Genomic DNA, 18,400 nt, shown 5'->3' with positions numbered 1-18,400 from the left:
GCTTTCTCGCACACACACACACGCGCGCACCCGCAGGAACAGCCCCGCCGCGGCCCCCCCGAGCTCAAACCATGTTCCAGCCGTCCGCCAAGCGCTGCTTCACCATCGAGTCCCTGGTGGCCAAGGACACCCCGCTGAGCCCCGAGGAACCCCTGCGGCCCTCGGCCCTCAATTATCCCCCCCCCGCCTCTTCCGACGCTTTCCCCGGCGGTTTCCAAGGGGCCGCAGCCGCCGGTCGGGCTCTGTACGGCGGCACCGAGCTCGTCTTCCCCGAAGCCGTGGGGCACCCGGCTCTACCCGTCGCTCCGCATCAGCTCGGAGCATCGCCTCTCCCGCACCCTCACTCCTTCTTCGGACCGCAGCATCGCGACCCGCTCAACTTCTACCCCTGGGTGCTGCGCAACCGCTTCTTCGGGCACCGCTTCCAAGGTGAGCCCCGCACCGGGACCCGCAGCCCCGCACTGGGACCCGCAGCCCCGCACTGAGACCCGCAGCCCCGCACCGGGACCCGCAGCCCCGCACCAAGACCTGTTGCTGCGCTCCTCTCGGCGCGGCTCCGGGCTGCGGGCGGTCGGATTCTGCCGCGGGGATCGGGGATGAGGCGGAGGTTTTCTTTTCGGGCTTTGTCTTTTCGCTTTTCTTTTCTCTTTTCCCCTTTCCTTTCTTTCCTCTTTTCCCCTTCTTTCTTTCCCGCTTTCTGTCATCCCTTCTTTCCGTTCTGTTTCTTTCCGTCACCTTTTTTCTCTCTTTCCTTCTTTCTTTCCTTCTTTCTTTCATTCATTCTCGTGTTTGGTTTTGTTTTTGTTTTTTTTTTTTCCTCTTTCTTTTGCTCTTTTTCTTTTTTAATTTGTTTCTTATTTTTTGAGAAAAATTGTTTTCGTGATTTTTGACTTTCTCTCCCACTCCTCTTTCTGTTTCTCCCCTTCCTTTCCTCCTTCCTTTCCCCGTGTCGTCTCCCTTGTTCCTTTCCTTTTCCTTCCTTCCTTTCCTTTTCCTCTTTCCTTTTTCCTCTTTCATTTTTTCTTTCCTTTCCTTTTTCCTCTTTCCTTCTTCTTCTTTCCTTTTTCCTTTCCTTTTCCCCTTTCCTCTCTCTTCTTCCATTTCCATATCCATTTCCTTTCTTATTTTCCATTTTCCATTTTCCTTTCTTATTTTCCATTTTCCATTTTCCTTTCCTTTCCTTTCCTTTCCTTTCCTTTCCTTTCCTTTCCTTTCCTTTCCTTTCCTTTCCTTTCCTTTCCTTTCCTTTCCTTTCCTTTCCTTTCCTTTCCTTTCCTTTCCTTTCCTTTCCTTTCCTTTCCTACCCCATGGGGTTATCCTGTATCATCACCCAGTTATCACCAGGTCAAGATTGGGTTCTGGTTGGGTTCTGGTTGGGTTCTGGTTGGGTTCCCCTTGGCTTCTCTCCATTCCCATCACACACCCGACCCCCCCTGGCTCCAGGAGTCTCTCAGTGCCATTTCAGTTCCCGGTGCTCACAGCCCCACAGCGGCTGCCCCGATCCATTCGTTCTGCGTCAGATTCCTCCAATTCTTTTCCTTTCTTTAATTTCTTTTTATCCTTTTTTCTTTCTTCCTTTCCCTTCCTTTTTTTTTTTTTTCCTCTTTTATTTTTTACCCTTTCGTTCCTTTTTCCTTTCCTTCCTTCCCTCTTCCCCTCTCTCCTTCATCCCATCTTCCTCCTTCTTTTCTGTTCTTTCTCCCCTTATTTCTCTCTTTCTCTGACTTTCTCCCCTCGGCCCCTCGATCTCTTTCCCTTTTCACTTCAGCCTTTCTCCTGTCCTTCATAGCATGGTTTGGAGCACGCAGGACCTTATAGATGATTCACTTCTAACACCTCTCTTACTCTTTTTCTTCCTCTCCTTTTCTCTTCATTTCCCCTTTTATATTTTTTTTTCTTTATTTCTCTCTCTTTCCTTTGTTTCCTTCATTTCTTCCTTTTTCTTTTCCTTTTTTTCTCTTCTATTTCTTTCTCTGTTTCTTTCCACGAGAATTACTGCCGTTCCCTCATTTTCTTTCTCTCTCACTCTACCTTTCTTCCCTTCTCTTTTAATTTCATTTCTGCTTTCCTATTTCCTAACATTTCTCCAATTTCTCCCTTCCCCTCCTCTACCTTTTCCCTCTTTTTTCCTTTCAGACTTGCTCATTTCTCCATCTCCTCTCTCACTTTTCCCTTTCCCCCTGTTCCCCTCTCACCGTTTCTCTCCCTCTCCGTTCATTTCTCCCCTTCTCTCTCCCCTTTTCCATTTCCCAAAGCGACGACCGCGATTCCGAAATCCCACCACCCCCCTCCTTACCTCACCCCACGCTGGTCTGCCCCCCACTCCCCCCCTTTTCACAGCACAAATCCCCACAGCACAGTGCCGGGTCCATTCCCCCCTCCTGACCCCTCCGTTCTGCCCTCAGGGAGCGAAGTGTCCCAGGAGAGCCTCCTCCTGCACGGCCCCTTCGCCCGCAAACCCAAACGCATCCGCACCGCCTTCTCCCCATCCCAGCTGCTGAGGTTGGAAAGGGCCTTCGAGAAGAACCATTACGTGGTGGGCGCCGAACGCAAGCAGCTGGCCAGCAGCCTCAGCCTCTCCGAGACCCAGGTATGGCGCAGCCATCCGTACCCCATCGTCCGTGGACTCGGGGCTGCGGGCAGCACGCCGCGATGGAGATGCGCCGGGCCAAACGCTCGGCGGTTCCCCAGGAGCGCTGTGTGGGATCCTCAGCGCCGGCTTGGGGTGGGGATGCCGCGTCCCCGCGCTCTGGTCTCCGTCGTTATTTCTTCTCTGCCTGATGCGAGCCAAACTAAACTGCAGTGGCCAAAGCAGCAGTGGCGGCACCCCGTTGCCCGTTGGAACCCGTCGGCTCTGTGTCTTTGTGCCGACCCAACAGGAAGGCTCATCTCAGCTGCGGCTTTCGGCTTTGAGGGAAGGCTTGGCTCGTTTGGTGTAGGAAATGAGGGAGGCCAGGAGGGCCCAGAAAGCAAAAGGAAAAGTGTTGGTGCAAAGGGGAAAATTGGGGCTGCGCGCGGCTGCTGCACGGCGCTGCGGGTGGAGGCACCCGTAATGTTAATTCAGGCTCCAGGCTGCGTCCTGTAATATTCAGCAATGCGGTCAGCTGAGATGGTTTCTACATTCTGGGCCTTTTGGCCTGGTTTTGTATTCATTTATTTCCTTTCCTTTTTTTATGATTTCGTTGGAAATTAAAGCAGAGCTGGGGAAGGCTGCCCGACCCCTCACGGTGCACACTGCCTCCAAATCCCCCCGAGCAAAGAGGAGGGCAGAGAGGCAACAGATGCCTGCTTGGGTGTCTGCTTCTGTCTGTCCGTATGCAGTGCAGGCTGCTCTGCGGTGCCGGCTCGCTGCACCTGGGGATGCTGTGGGGTCATCAACCCCAGGACGTGGGGTGGTGCAGAGGGGTGGAGGGGAAACCTCTGTGCTTCCAGCTTCATGGCTTTCATATTTGTATTAATAAATACATAAATGTAGTTATATATATATATAGTCTATTAATTACCCAGGAAGAAACAACCCACATGCGCCAATGTTGGATTGTTGGACTCGATGGTGCTTGTGGGTTCCTTCCAACTCGGGATATTCTGCAGTTCTACATCCTATGATCCTAGCATTCTGTGAACAGGACTGGCCCATACGGTGGTCACCTGCTATATGCAATAGTAAGGTATGTCCTGTGGCAGTGCTGCTCTCACCCCTTTGCTTTCCATCCACCCAAATCCAACTGGAAGCACTCATGCTCCCTGGAGCATCCCTTTGGGTGTTCCTCCATTCCAAGGGTTGATCTCGTGGAGAACAACACCTGCAGCACCCCAAGGGAGTTGGAAAGGGTCCCCAAGTTCTCGTGCATCACTGGGACATGAAGAACATGGGGAGGGCAGAGGTGTTTAACCCCTTCCCATAGAGGTCCAGGACAACAGCACAGGGGAAAAATACGATTGGGGCAAATGGGACTGGGGGCAAATGGCGTTGGGCAAAGACAGGATCGGGGAAAAACGGGATTGGAAAGAAGGGCAGCACACAGCCCTCAGCAAACATGAGTGGGACGGGGATGGAGCTGCGCCTGCGGGGACCGTGGTGCACGAGGAACGGCTGCGGGGTGTGCGTGTGCGGGGTGACGCAGAGCTGCGGGGCGGGGATGGCGTTGTGGGGCTGGTGGGACACGTGGGTTGTGCGTGTGGGGTGAGATGGGACACGGGTGGGTGCTGTGCCGGAGGGTGTTGTGCTGGGATGGGTGCTGTGGGTGGTGATGCTGCCGTGTCCGTCGGTGGTGGTGTGAGGCTGCTGCGGTGAGCTGACATCACCGGGCTGGGTGGGAAAGCGCTTCCCTGAGCTTATAGAGCTGTAAGGTTGTAGGATAATAGTGTCCCAAGTGGGGACAGACCCCCATGGAGCTGCAGAAAGCCCACGCTGTCTCCATCCCAAAGCACAGCCCTCCTCTTGGCTGTGGCTCTGAGGTGTGGGGCGATGCCATCCTGCATTTCTCCCCATACCATTGCAGGGCTGAGCGCACCGTGGCTCCCGTGGGGCGATGGTAATAATTAACAGAATGGCCCACAGCCGTGCCGTGCCCACGAATGCCTGGGAGTTACAGGAGGAGAAAGATGGGACTCTGAGATAAATGCTGGGGGACCATTCCAGGTCCTGAAGAGCAATGTCAGAGTTGATGTGTGGTCTTGGGTTGGTGCGCTGCTTTTGGAGGCCATCCCTTTGCAACCCCTGCGTGTCCCTAAAAAGAACTGCTGAGTTTTGGGGTGTTGTTAAAAGAAAAAGGTGCAGAGTGGCTGGGGCTTTGTAGTGCCACGACAAGGATTGGTGTGCTGGAGCCCAGTGGGTGTAGCATCTTCTGTGCTGTGGGGTTTGCAACCACAGCGCTGTCCTTGGAGCTGCTGGGGACGTGTGGGCACATCTGGTTTGGTCACAGCCTCAGCTCCCAGCACGGCCTTGTTACCAAAGCTGGGACAAAGCCCCATGGCGGAGTGGGATCTCTCAGTGTGTGTGGCAGTGCTTTAGGGCCGTGGTTTGGTGAGCATGGTGGTGTTGGGTCATGGTTGGACGTGATGATCGTAGTGGTCTTTTCCGACTTCAATAGAATCATAGAGTGGCTTGAATTGAGAGGGACCTCAAAGATATCCAGTGACTTTATGATTCCATGTGCGATTGCTGTCGCTGCCTGGATGGCGTTTGGTGCTGGAGAGCATTGTGTGTGTGTTCAGAGCAGCTGCCAAGGGCTGAGAATGGGATGGAGGAGCCACCAGGAGATGGTGCCCATCTGGTACCAGGACAGCTGGGAGCCCACAGGGCAGCGCAGACATTCGGCACCACGGTGGTTAACGTCGGTTTGGGAAGGAACAAAACCCATGTTTGGGGTTTACATGTATGGCTCCCAGGACAGGTTACTGCCCTTACCAGTGCGGCTCTGGGGACTGCAGTCCCATCGGGGTGGGCTGCTCAGAGCTGAGCTGTGCTTGGAGGATGCTGCACTCCTCACACTCAGCTTCCATTCCCAAAAACTCAGCCATGCGTCCTCATTGCTTTCTGCCTCACTTTCTCTCATTTTGGGCTCTCAGGGGGGCTGAGAGCTTCACTTGAAGTTTGTCAAGCACTCCGCCGTGGTTAAATTAAAGTGGGCCATGCCTCAAAACGAATGGTTGGGGGTCAGAGCTCAGTGGAACAAGCAGCCGTGGGCTGTGTGCTGCTCACTGCACTGCACACCAAAAGGGTTTTGCTGCCTTTGGAAAGGCAGAAGGAGGGCCTTGGCCTCACTGTGCTGCGAGGCAGAGGGAGAGCATCGCCTGTGGATGGTGCCCTGCGACGGGGAGACACAGTCCGTGTTGACAGCAGTGCTGGGACATGAATGCTCCCTCCTGCACAGCGCTGGTTGGCAACAGCGGCCGTGCAGCGGCGCCTGGTGGCACACAGGGTCTGTCTGTCCTGCAGGGCCGGAGCTATGGGCAGCAGCGGGCACTGATAGCATCCTGCATCCTTACACAGCATCTCGTGTCCCTACACAGCATCCTGCATCCCTGTGTAGCATCCTGTGCTCATACACAGCATCCTGCATCACTACACAGCACCTTATGTTCCTACACAGCATCCTGCATCCCTGTGTAGCATCCTGTGCCTGTACACAGCATCCTGCATCACTACACAGCATCTCAACGTCCCCACACAGCATTCTGCATCCTTACAGAGCATCTCACGTCCTTACACATCCTGCATCCCTGTGTGGCATCCTGTGTCCTTGTATAGTATCCCACATCCCCATGCAGCATCCTGTGTCTTTTGTATAGCATCCTGCATCCCTACAGAGCATCCCATGTCCGTACAGCATCCTGCATATGTGCACAACATCCCGCATCCCTGCACAGCATCCCACATCTGTGCACATCATATTACGTCCCTACACAGCATCCTGCATCCCTGTATGATCTCCTGAGTCCTTGTATAGTATCCTCCATCCCGACACGGCATCCTGCATTCCCACACAGCATCTTGTGTCCATACACAGCATCCTGCCAGCAGTGTTGTGCTCCTCTCGGTGTCTGCGTGCCTCTCTCACCCCACATGGAGCTCTCTGTGCCCTGGCTGCTGTCTGGGATGGCAGTGGGTTGAGGCAGATGAGGAGTGACCGGGTCTGAGGATGGGGGTGCTGCTCCTCTCCGGCTCCTTGGGAAACGTTTGACTGCTGTCACAGTAAAATAGGTTTCCTTACATCTGAATACGGTGAATTCATAATCTCCATCTGCTTCCTGATTATCTGCAGTGCAACCTCAGTGCCTCTCAGAGCTTTCCCTCGGGCTTTGCACACACCGACCTACAAATGCAATGGGTTAAACCCCAAATGCTCCTTTTTAATTCCATCTTTGGGTGCAGGGAGATGAAGGGTTGCCCTGCTGCACTCTGAACAGAACCACGGCCAAGACCTGGCAGTGCCACCTCAGCATGGGGACACACGGCTCTGGGCTGGGTGTGTGGGGACAGCTCTGTGTGACCCCTCCACGGCCACTGGGGCCGTTGTGCCCATGGTGCCGAGCGCCAGGGTGATGGGCAAGGAGGGGATATTTTAATTTATTCTTTTATTTTTTGGTGCCTGTGTGTTGGGCACCGGTGTGATGGGTGCCAGCGTGATGGACACCACTGTGATGGGCACCGGGGTAATGGTAACCAGGGTGCCACTGTGATGGGCAACAGTGTGATGGGTAACAGTGTGATGGGCACCAGGGTAATGGGTACCAGGGTGGTGGCTGAAACTGTGATGGGTACCAGTGTGTTGGTGACAGGATGATGGGCACCAGAGCGATGAGTGCCAGGGTGATCGGCACCCTCCAAACCCCAGGTCCTGCCATCAGAATGGGAAAGTGAAGAAGGGCAGGGCGACCATGGCGCACTCCTGGTGTGACTTTTTTTTGGGGGGGGTCACTTTTAGAGGAAAACGGGATTTTTTTTCTCTGCTCCTCCTCCCCAAGGTGAAAGTGTGGTTCCAGAACCGGCGGACGAAATACAAACGGCAAAAGCTGGAGGAGGAAGGGCCGGATTCGGAGCAGAAGAAGAAAGGTTCCCATCACATCAACCGATGGCGCCTCGCCACCAAGCAGTCGAGCGGAGAAGACATCGACGTCACCTCCAACGACTAAGGCAGGGACAGGCTCCTGGTGCAGCCGCCATGCAGAGGAACCCGGGGGACGACGCGGGGACGCGCGCGGCATCACCCAACGAACTCTAAGGGACGTCACCGCCGCCGCCGCCGCCCCACCGGCACCCATCCGTCCCCCCCCCCCAGCCGCCCGGAGCCCGGTGCCCGGCGCAGCCCTCGGGGCGCGTTTTGGGGCTCTCCTGCTGAGCCCGGGAGGAAGAGGAGGCTGCCGGGACCCCTGGACACGACCGTGCAGCCTCCTCCGTGTGGGGACCGCCCGTCAGCCGTGAGATCGCATCCAACGTCCTGCCTTCGAGCTCAATGTTTCCAACCCTTTTATTTTCCTTTCCGCCCTCCCCCTCCTTTTCTTTTCCCCCCTCTCTCCTCCTCTTTTCTCTGTCTCTCTCTTTTTTTTTTTTTTTGGTTTTGGTTTTTTTTTAATTTTTTTTTTTTTTTTTTTTTTTTTTTTTTTGTGCCCGTGTGTGCGTGCGTTCCCCGTCCCGTAGGTAGTCCGCATCTGTAGTGTGTGTTACTGCGTGGTAATAAAAAGCAAGATGTGCTCTGAGTACGTCTGGTTATCCTTGGAGAGGTGAGGGGGGGGGGAGCCACCCCCATTGCCCACCCCAGAAATGTCCCATGAGGATGTGGCCACGGGGGCTGTGGTGCCATAGGATGGTGTCACCGTGGGCTTGGCTCGCATGGGACTGATGGATGCAGGAGAGCTCGTGCACCGTGGTGGCATCTCAGCAGAGTCCCCTCCTCCCAGGTTGGGTGTCAGGGAGGTGACACGGTGACAGAAAGCAGAAGGGGGGGTGACTGCAGGTATGACAGGTATGCGGTGCTCGGGGGCTGGTAGCTGTCACACCTGCGCTGGGTATTGGATGTCAAGGGAGGGGCGTCCCACAGTGACATTGGTGCGGTGAGAAACGGGGTGCTGGGGGCTGGAGAAGCTCCAGGAGCTGCTGGAGCCCCAGAATTTGGGTGGAGGGGACGAGGGTCCCACCTGCATCTCCCCAGGGAAGGAAATTTATAACCATCACATATATAGAATTATCATTACAGTTGGATGATAGGGTCATTAAGATTGGAAAGGACCTTTCGGATCACTGAATCCAACCATCAACCCATCGAGTCCAACCACCAACCCGCTGGGTTGATGTGTGCATATTACACACGTACAGATAGACAGGCACAGATGTAAGAATGAAATATACCCAAATCTAACAGTCAAACAGAGAGAGACATCATAATCCCTGCTGTTTGGAAAGGGGCTGCCCTCGCCTTACGTGCAAAGGGAAAAGCCACATCCCTGGAGCAGCTCCCCTCTGCAAACAGCACATAAAACATCCTGCCAATGAGACTTCCAAAGCCCCAAATCTGTGCTGACCCTTGCATCAGTGCGATTGGCCACGCTGAGCCCTGATTTGCCCAAAATTTGCTCCCAATTTCCCCACTACTCAGAGACCCAAATTTTGTTTCCATCTGCCCCGTGTCCACCCAGACCCAAATTTTACCGTCAGTCCCCAACCGGATCCAAATTTCGCTTCCACCCTTCACCCACCCCCAAATGCTGCCATAGCCAACAAAGTCTTTAAACGCTTTTATTCCAGACACGTCCAAGTGTTACACAAAGTGTTTGTGGTCGATCAATCGGTTGAGGAAGGTTAAAAAGAGACTTGTGTGCATTTGGGGGCCGTGCCGGGGGGTGAGGCTGGAAGACGTGGCCGGGACGAAGCCCTCGAGGCAGCTGTATGGAGCCACCAGGGTGTCACAAGGGGCTGAATCCCAGCAGGAATCAAGGAGCTGCCGGGGGCTGAGTGGGAACCCGGCGTAAACCTGAGGTCTGCGAGGGCGACGGCTCCGGATGCGTGGGGATGGAGAGAAATGCTGAGCATGGAGCAGAAAAGAATGGAGCCGTGCCTGAGATCGTGGAGGGAAAAGTGAGAAAGGAGGCAAAGCAGCTCAGAAATAATACAAAAAAAATAGCCAAAAAGCAGTTTTGGGTTGTGAGAGCACATGGATGTGAGAGCACATGGATATGAGAGCACACGGATGTGAGAGCACATGGATGTGAGAGCACATGGATATGAGAGCACACGGATGTGAGAGCACATGGATGTGAGAGCACTTGGATGTGAGAGCACATGGATGTGAGAGCAAACGGATGTGAGAGCACATGGAGGTGAGAGCACACGGATGTGAGAGCACATGGATGTGAGAGCACACGGATGTGAGAGCACATGGAGGTGAGAGCACATGGGACAAAGGCGTAGAATATTTGTATTGTAGAATCAGAGAATCACGGAATGGTTGGGTCGGAGGGGACCTCAGAGATCACAGAACCACAGGACAGTTTAGGTTGGAGGGATCTTAATGATCATCCAGTGCCAACCCCTGCCGTGGAGAGGGTTGCCCACTGTACCAAGGCTGCCCAGGGTAGAAGCAGGGCAGGGACCTATTGGGGCTGTCGTGCCACACATCGGCACCCACTGCCTCCATCCTGCAAGGGAAATCCAAAGGGATGTGGGTGGCAAGATCAGACCTGGTTACTTCCTAAAACTCGTTCTGTAGGAGGAAGGAACCAACCACTGAGCCGTGGGCTCGCTTCCCAAGCCCAGGGCCCACACTGCAAGGCCAGGGCCAGGGGTGACAGCCCATGGGGAGCAGCCCAAGGACATTTCTTCCAGGAGGGATTCAAACTTCTCGCCGGCACCTTTTGCTGCAACCTCATTATTTCTTCATTAACATATCCCAGAAATCAATTAGCTGCGACATTTCTAATTAAATACTACTGGAGATGATCATCTCATTATTATTATCTGCTGAGGTGAACAACTCGATGTGTGAGGTGGGTTTTTGCCTTCCCATTTCTTCCAGTTCCCCAATTATAGGAAATAATAAATGCAAATGGTTGGGTTGTTCTCGCAAACCCAAGGCTCCTTTTGTACATTAGGAGAGTCGAAGAGATTAATTAGCTATTAAGTGAATGTGTATAATGTTATCATTAGCTCTTTTTTGGCACAATTTGCCGTCCTAATAAACAGTACTAATGTGCTATCGCTTTTCCAGTGCCATGCTTTTCATTTCCCAGGCTGTACCAAGAGTTAAGCTCCACGCTGAGTCAACTTTCTGATCGGAGCCCAATTGCCAACCTTGAGCTCCTGGGCAAAGCACAAGAAGGGCAAGGACGTTTCCCAACAGTGACAGCAGTGATTTGGATGTGCCATGGTGAAACCATAGGCTTTGCAGGCTGCTGCCTCCCCAAAGGTCAGCTTGGTGTCTGCAGAACCGTTCTGCTGCTTTTGAGCGAGGGTCCCAATGTTGCAATGGCTGTGGGAGCTGCAGAAGCTTTGGTGGAGACCTCTGGACCTCGTGGTGGGGACATGGCCACACTGTGCTGCCCAAAGGGGACCACGCATCCATCAGAATGTGGTGAGCCTCCTCCTGCACGTGCCTTGTGCTGCTCCCACAGCAGGGGATGGACCAATGGACGACAAGGGGACAGGCAGTAGGGTTGGAGCCCAACTCCAAAGCTGGGTTTCAGCTCTGCTGCCCATATATATATATATATAAAAGTATAAAAAAATATTACATATATGCAATGCACCGATAGTCAGCACGATGTTGTGGGAGATGTAGAGCCAACCCTCTTCTCTCCAGCCCCATAGCACGCCCCACAAGCACTGCTGACACACGTGGTAGGTACTCTGCAATGCAACGGCCATGGAGGATTTTGGAGATGTTTAGGAACTGTGCAAGAAGAGCCCCTTTGCTTTCCAAATGCCAGGCTGAGCTGGAAGAACCAAGTGCTTGGGAAAGGCTGGGTCAGGAGGCAGAAGAGTCTTCCTCAGCAGAAGCTATCCATCCCATCTTCTGATACATGAAATAAGACAAGTTTGATGGGATTTGTAGAGGACATGACAAACCCGGGCTCATTTAGACTGATTGTCACTTGTTGGGCTGCACAGCTGGGTTTGACCCGAGCCGTAATCCCCAAGTGCTGCTCTTCTGACATCCCTGAGCCCACTCCTTGCCCACAGAGCAGGATCTCTCTCTCCCATTTCATAGGGCAGCATGTATTAGGAACCCTGCAGCCTGCTCTCCTCCAAGCAGCGCCGCTGGCACTGCATGCTGCCTGCTCACCCCCCGCCGCACATCACTCGCTCCATCTGCAGACCCTGCAGGTAGCTGGAGCTCACTAGCTTTGATCAGTAATTACGATGCAAGACCAAATCCTTGCACAAACCATCCCACTACAAAGCCTCGGTCACTCCCCTCCCTGAAGAAGAAAAAGACTGAGATCAATGAGTTTTGCAGCATTGCAGCAGAACGGCTGCGGCAGCTGCAAAACCCACCTTGGAGGCTTCTGGTCCACTCAGCTTTGGGCTCAGTTACACCACCAGAGCCAGCACGTATTGAAGCATGCATTAAGCACGTGCTGACTGTACATTCAGCTGATCTAGTGCATTAGAAGGACTCTGCTGGGTCAAATCCAGCTGTCCCTTATGCAGGTGGAAATGCAGAACTGCTCCATGAGCTCAGCATTCCCACCGGCGCCAGGGACCAGGAGGTGTCCTATCAGTAGAAAGGATGGGGAGAGCACTGCTGGCCTCTTCTCCCCTTCAAGCTGGTATGGATGTCCACAAAACTCTCATTTTAGACGTGCAATTATTCGATCCACACCAGCGTGGGGACAGAATCTGCTGTGCAGCTCCCACTCCCATACATTGCAACGCATCCTTCAGTATACATTCTCTGTCAGTGTACATTTGGTTTCCCCTGCTCCCCCCGCCCTCCCCCAGCCCCAACGAGTTGGCATTGGCACGACGGCAACCATTGCATTTGGCCGTGCTCATCACCACCACGCCTCGAGCCCCGTCATGATCTCAGTGGCCACATTCCAACCCTGCTCTTTATACTTTTGGGTAAAAGATACCAGAAAGCCAAATTACGGCCCCAAACTCAAGCAGGAGGAGGTTTGTGGGGTCAAGGAACCACACACCTAGGTGGGATGTGGCTCCTGTACCCAGCAGTGCCCCGTCACTGCATCCAAACAAAGGACAGGTGGACTCAAAGTGGAGCAGCTTCACTTAATCCCTCATGGAACCCTACCCAGGTAGCTCAGACTGCCTTATACACAGAGAGGACAAACCCCACCTGTTTTGCACAAAGATCCCATCCCATGCAGGGCACGTTGGCTTTCCAGGACTTTGAACCCCTTGCTGATGTGCTGGGTGGCAGCTGGGGCAGTGCTGACATGGAATCGATACAAGACACTTATCAAACACCCTGTCAAGAGCTTCAAAGCCACGCACCCGTCGGTCTGTGCAGAATGACTTTTGTGCAGTGTCAGTGCTGTGATTTAATTTGCATCGAAAACAAAATTTGCTGGGTGAAACCTACTGCTGTGTAGTTAGGTACAGCCATGTAACCATCCCGTAAACTTCCCTCCATGCAGTGCTAGAAGTTTAGAGATCATTCCTCTGCTAGTCGTCTAAAGTGTGTTTGAATGTAGTTTCTGGCTGATGCTAAGTTAAGACTTTTAATGTTAGTTCTGTCGAGTGGTGTGAGAGGTGTCAGTTCTCCAGCAGTGTTACCCCACTCCCGCTCTCTGGGAGCAGCAGGACTATGGCTGAGCTCTAGGATTTGTGTCGTCTCGCTGCTGCATTCTCTCCCAGTCGACATCTCACGTTTCCCCCTCTCCCTGCCCAGATCTTCTGGGTGGAGGGGTCTGCAGCTCCCACTTACAACCCCTTGTTGTAGATGACGGTCTTGCTGGGGGTGGCCATTGCGATCTCCGGCTCCAGGCGAGACGTCTCGATCTGTGGAAGCAGAGGCAAAGTCAGGGTCAGCAGCGTGGAGATGGATAGAGCCATACACTGATCACAGAAATGTTTGGAAGGGACCCTTCAAAGCCATCAGGTCCCATTCCCTGCAATGAACAGGGACGCCCACGGCTTCATCGGGTGCTCAGAACCAGCCTGACCTTGGATGTCTCAGGGGATGGGACACCACCGCCTCTCTGGGCAACCTCTGCCAGTGCCTCACCACCTTTACTGTAAACAACTTATTCCTTAAACCCAGTCTAAATTTCCCCTCTGTTAGTTTGAAACCATTTCCCCATTGTCCTCTCTCAATACACTCTATTAAAGAGTCCCTCCCCTTCTTTAGCAGGGTCTTTAACGTGCTTTACTCTGACTGAGCCTCAAACCACCCTTGTTCAAATGGACTTACATTGCACAAAAATGATGCCACTCTCTGCCCAGCAACCTTTGAGGGATTACAGAATGTACAGGAGCACCACACAGATCCCACCCACCATTTTCCAGGAGAAATCCCTTCATTTTCCAAAGTCAGGGCTCTCGGTACTTTTCCCAGCAAGAAGAGTCACAGCTGAACTCCGGGTGGTTTGATGTCACCAGTGTGAGACCAATTCCCACAGCCTGGAGGTGTTCAAGCATAGAATCACAGAATCACAGAATGGCCTGGCTTGAAAAGGACCACAATGATCATCCAGTTCCACCCCCCTGCTATGTGCAGGGTCAACAACCAGCAGACCAGGCTGCCCAGAGCCACATCCAGCCTGGCCTTGAATGCCTGCAGGGATGGGGCATCCACAGCCTCCTTGGGCAACCTGTAACAGTGCCTCACCACCCTGTGTGTGAAAAACTTCCTCCTCATATCCAACCTAAACCTCCCCTGTCTCAGCTTAAAACCATTCCCCCTTGTCCTATCAAGGCCCATGGTTCTGAGGTATATTGTGGGGATGGGTTGGGCTTGATGACCTGAGAGGTCTTCCCCAACCTTAATGATGCCATGATTCTAGCATCTGTCTTCCCATCACTACCATTTGTGCAGCCTGGACCTCACACTCAGCATCGCCAGGCAGTGCTCTGATGCACAACAGGGAAACACAGCGTGTCGTCCCTGCTCCTTCCCCCACCTCCAGGAAACTCCCATCCCCTCGCTACGCTTTCCCAGCTGGATTGCCAGGATGCTCTTCATCACGTCCCCAGGAGGAGCTGGGTGTCCCCATGCCCAAATGGGACGGGGAGCCTCACGCCGTTCGACTTTGGGGAATCCCATCCATCCCATGGTGTCGGAATGGGTGCTGCTGCTGACACAATGCGAGGGAGCCCACGTTAAAAATCGAAATGCTTTTGAAAATGTTTAACCTAGTTAGACAAATTAGCAAAAATTTGTGCAAAACAATTTAGGTATTTAAAATATTCAATGTTTTTAAAAACTGGAAAAACTGTTCTTAGCTTTCAGCTGCAAAAACCCAACAAAATATAACATCAAAGCAATCTTAACATGAGGTGCAACATAACCCTTCAGCAAAGCTGTTAAACAGCTACTGAAGCATCATGGGAAATAGCACTTCATTTATTCAAATGCACATATGTCAGGTTTTTGCACCATATGTCATTCCAAGCTATTTACAGTAATAATTAAATCTTAATCAACGTTTAACCTCTGTAAAATGTTTGAAGGGATCTAATCACCCTTCAGACTGCACTAATGAAGGAGAAATATATAAACATAAAAAGAAAATGATGCATAGATAGCACACCAGAAAGAACAGTAATTGCAAAATTGTATTTCTTTTAAATATAATCAGCAAATTATGTAAAGTAAGCCAACGAGTATTTTAAGTGAAGACATCTTGGGTGTCAGAGGTGTGATCAGCTAATTTTGTACTGCTATCCATAACAGATGTAGCATATTTTCTTTTCGTGCCATTATTAGCAACTTCACCATTTCTTTCTGTGCCGAAACACAAAGTGAAGCATTGTGATGGGAGAGCACCCAGCAAAGGTAGAGGAGAGGCAATTCTCACGTCCAACAGCACTGACAGGATCCATTTTGAGGGAGGATTAACTCTGATCTGCCTGGCTCTGACACAGCTTTTCTTCCCATTGTTTTCTTTTCCTTCTTCCAAACGCAGAGGGGAAAAGCTCCTAGGCACTGAAGTTGGGTGTTTTCACCCACCAGTATGAAAACATTGTGGTGAGAGGAGCTTATCGATGACTTGGGGTTGGGTAGACCAACCCTGACCAGTTGGGTGGCCCAACCCTGACCAGGTGGATGGCAGTTGGCAGGGCTTAGGGGCATGAGATGGCTCAGAACAGCAAAACCCAAACTCTGGTTGGGATGTCTATGCAGAAAGCTAACGGAGAGCCACAGAATCACAACATGGGTCCTCTGGGTCCATGAGTGTTGGACTTGCTCTCCAAAGGAAGCCCCACCAGACCCCAGATTAGAGGTCTGGAAGCAATTTCTGCAGGGAAATGATGATGTGTTGAGTCAAGAAGAGACAAGTTGAAGGTGTAGGCACACGCAAGGAGAAAAAGTGTATTGGTCCATTCATACTGCAACGGGACGCAACTTAAAAAGCAGTGAGGAAGACTCAAGTTGGGCAGCAGAAAGAGCATCCGAGAGGGAAGGAGTGAAGTATCACCACCAGATGTTTGGGGAAGGGTTGGTGGCTCTGAGGTGGGAAAGTTTAAGCACAGATCAGATGAAGCTCAGCAAGAAAGGCTGGTTCGGAGATGAGTGTTACAGAGCTCACCTCAGCCCCTTTCTGAAGTTTAGGAAGATGTGAAATAACTTTACTGGAGAGGGACTGGTTGAAATGGAGCAGACTGCAGATCCATTTCTGTTTTGACTTTACTAAAGCAGATACAAAGACATGGAATTCCTGCTGTAGAGTCTACGCTACAAGAGCTCCAAGGGGTGCATCCCCACCAAGGAGGCAAGCACAGGAGGGACGAGTTACAAAGCACTACTGGCAGATCTGTTCATAAGAGCACTGGGAATTACTGATTCCTCACCCTGTGAAATCAAATGCAGAACAATTCATTCTTCCAATCCATCAGCTTCCTGCTAGAAATTGATATTTTGGTGCAGATTGCTGTTGTAGCTGCCCAGCATCCATCCTGGACCCGCTCAGCCAACCTTCCTCTGGACATCACGAGAGAGCACAGAGGCCTTTATGCCATGTTTCTTGTGCCTGAGCTTCAAAGAAGACCCTCAGCAGGATCTTTCTTGGTCACAACCATGATGGCAACTCCTCTAACAGGGAATGGCAATCATGAATGGTTCTCCAAGGAACAGGTTCTACACTAAATGAGAGGATCTGTCTCATCCTACACGGGGCAATCCTGACCTTCCAAACTGAGCACCTACATGGGAACTGTGTCCACCCACTTCCTCTCAGTGAGGAAGATCTACTTGTGCTGGGTCAAAGGGTGCAAAGGACCAGCACCAAGATCCCTAAAAGAAGTGGGTCTTCAACAATGATACCAGAAGAGCAAGAGGGATCCAAGCTCACAACCAGTATATGGGGAAACGTGGTGTATGAAGATCATTGCTGGAGAATGATGAGAAGGGGCTGGTTTGTGGGGGAAAAAAAAAAGGTTTTGAGGCTGATGCAGCCATCAGTGCAGCACTGACCACTTGTTATCCTGGCATACCAGCATAGGGGATGATATAATGTTAGAATCACAGTATCATTAAGGTTGGAAAAGAGCTCTAAGAATCCCCAAGCACAGCCCCACTCCACCATGCCCACTGACCACATCCCTCAGTGCCACATCTCCATAGTTCTGGAATACCTTCAGGGATGGTGACTTCACCACCTCCCTATGCAGTCTGTGCCAGTGCCTGACCACTCTTCCAGAGAAAAAAATTTCCTAATATCCAACCTGAACGTCCCCTGGTACAACTTAAAGCCATTACCTCTCATCGTATCACTAGTTAACTGGGAAAAGAGGTCAACTCTCCCCCTGCTACAGCTTCCTTGCAGGTCACTGTAGGGAGCAGTAAGGTCTCCCCTGAGCCTCCTCTTCTCCTGACTTGACAATCCCAGCTCCTTCAGCTTCTCCTCATGAGGAAGGGGCAATTGCTGCATTTCCCAAGAGCATACTGAATGCTCTGCTATAGAGGCAAGAACATCCTCGCTGGAGACATGGCCAAAATGGATCTCCAAACACAACCAGAAAAGAGGCACTGGCAGAGCATCCCAACACCTGAGAGTCGGAGGATGCCCTTCGCTTCCCAAAGCAAGAAAGCAAAAACGAAACAAAAAATGGTGATCTGACTTAATCAACAGTTTATAGCCCAGAATCCCCCAGGTAACACAGGCTGACCTGGTGAAATCTACCCCTGCTGGGAGAGCAAAGCCATAGGAGTGCACCGCGAGAGGTGATTCCCACCAGGCACGAGCTCTCTTCCCCCCATCCCTGCCTTGCAGTGGGAGCCTCCCTCTTCTCATCAGCACAGACAAGGCTAATTGGGGTGATAAAGAACTGGCTCCGAGTGCTGGCGTGGGCTGGAGGAACAAATGGTGCGGTGGTCACAGCTGGTGCTGCGGAGATGGGAGGGAGCGGGCGCAAGGCTCCGGCGGTTCCGCCAGCCCGGGGCTGTGAGCAGGGCTGTGTGTGTTTTGCATTTGCTGCTGACACGGGTGTAACGTACATGCGCGTCCGGTGAGGCAGAAGCAGGCAGAAAGCAGATGCTTTTTGTTTGGGGTTGATACTCATTTCTATCCCAGCTCGGGAAAAGGTGTAGAAAGGAATGTGCTCCTCCGAGTGCAGGGAGAGAGATAGGTCTAGGCTCGCTGCCAGGGATCCTGCGACGATATGGAAGGCAGCTAGGGGAGACAGGAGCAGATGGATTTGGCATACAGCTCATCGCTCAGCCAAAAAGAGGAGGGGGGGGGAAGAAGAAGGAAGAAAGCAGCCAGTTTTGGTAGGGGGAGG

At 52.3% G+C, this 18,400-nt stretch overlaps 2 protein-coding genes across 3 annotated transcripts in view; one reads left to right on the top strand and one right to left on the bottom strand.

Annotated features, from left to right (window-relative positions):
* Nucleotides 1–51: 51 nt before the first annotated feature.
* LOC122180239 (homeobox protein EMX1-like) lies at nucleotides 52–7,701 on the top strand. Its single transcript, XM_042871776.1, has 3 exons — nucleotides 52–429; nucleotides 2,406–2,590; nucleotides 7,471–7,701. The coding sequence occupies exons 1-3, from the start codon at nucleotides 72–74 to the stop codon at nucleotides 7,636–7,638; spliced, it is 711 nt and encodes a 236-aa protein (XP_042727710.1). The 5' UTR covers nucleotides 52–71; the 3' UTR covers nucleotides 7,639–7,701.
* Nucleotides 7,702–9,224: 1,523 nt separating this feature from the next.
* The window catches only part of SFXN5 (sideroflexin 5), a 79,287-nt gene continuing 70,111 nt past the window's right edge, over nucleotides 9,225–18,400 (bottom strand). For both annotated transcript variants that reach the window (XM_042871753.1, XM_042871754.1), the window contains exon 14: nucleotides 9,225–13,459. In XM_042871753.1, coding sequence (XP_042727687.1) covers nucleotides 13,382–13,459 — 78 coding nt within the window. In that variant the 3' untranslated portion in view covers nucleotides 9,225–13,381. The remainder of the gene's footprint in view (nucleotides 13,460–18,400) is intronic.

This window comes from Lagopus leucura, unplaced genomic scaffold (genome assembly GCF_019238085.1).
Source record: "Lagopus leucura isolate 7727_CA_CO unplaced genomic scaffold, USGS_WTPT01 Super-Scaffold_100004, whole genome shotgun sequence".
In the NCBI taxonomy this organism is placed as follows: Eukaryota; Metazoa; Chordata; class Aves; order Galliformes; family Phasianidae; genus Lagopus; species Lagopus leucura.
This window is presented reverse-complemented; position numbering and strand designations above follow the sequence as displayed.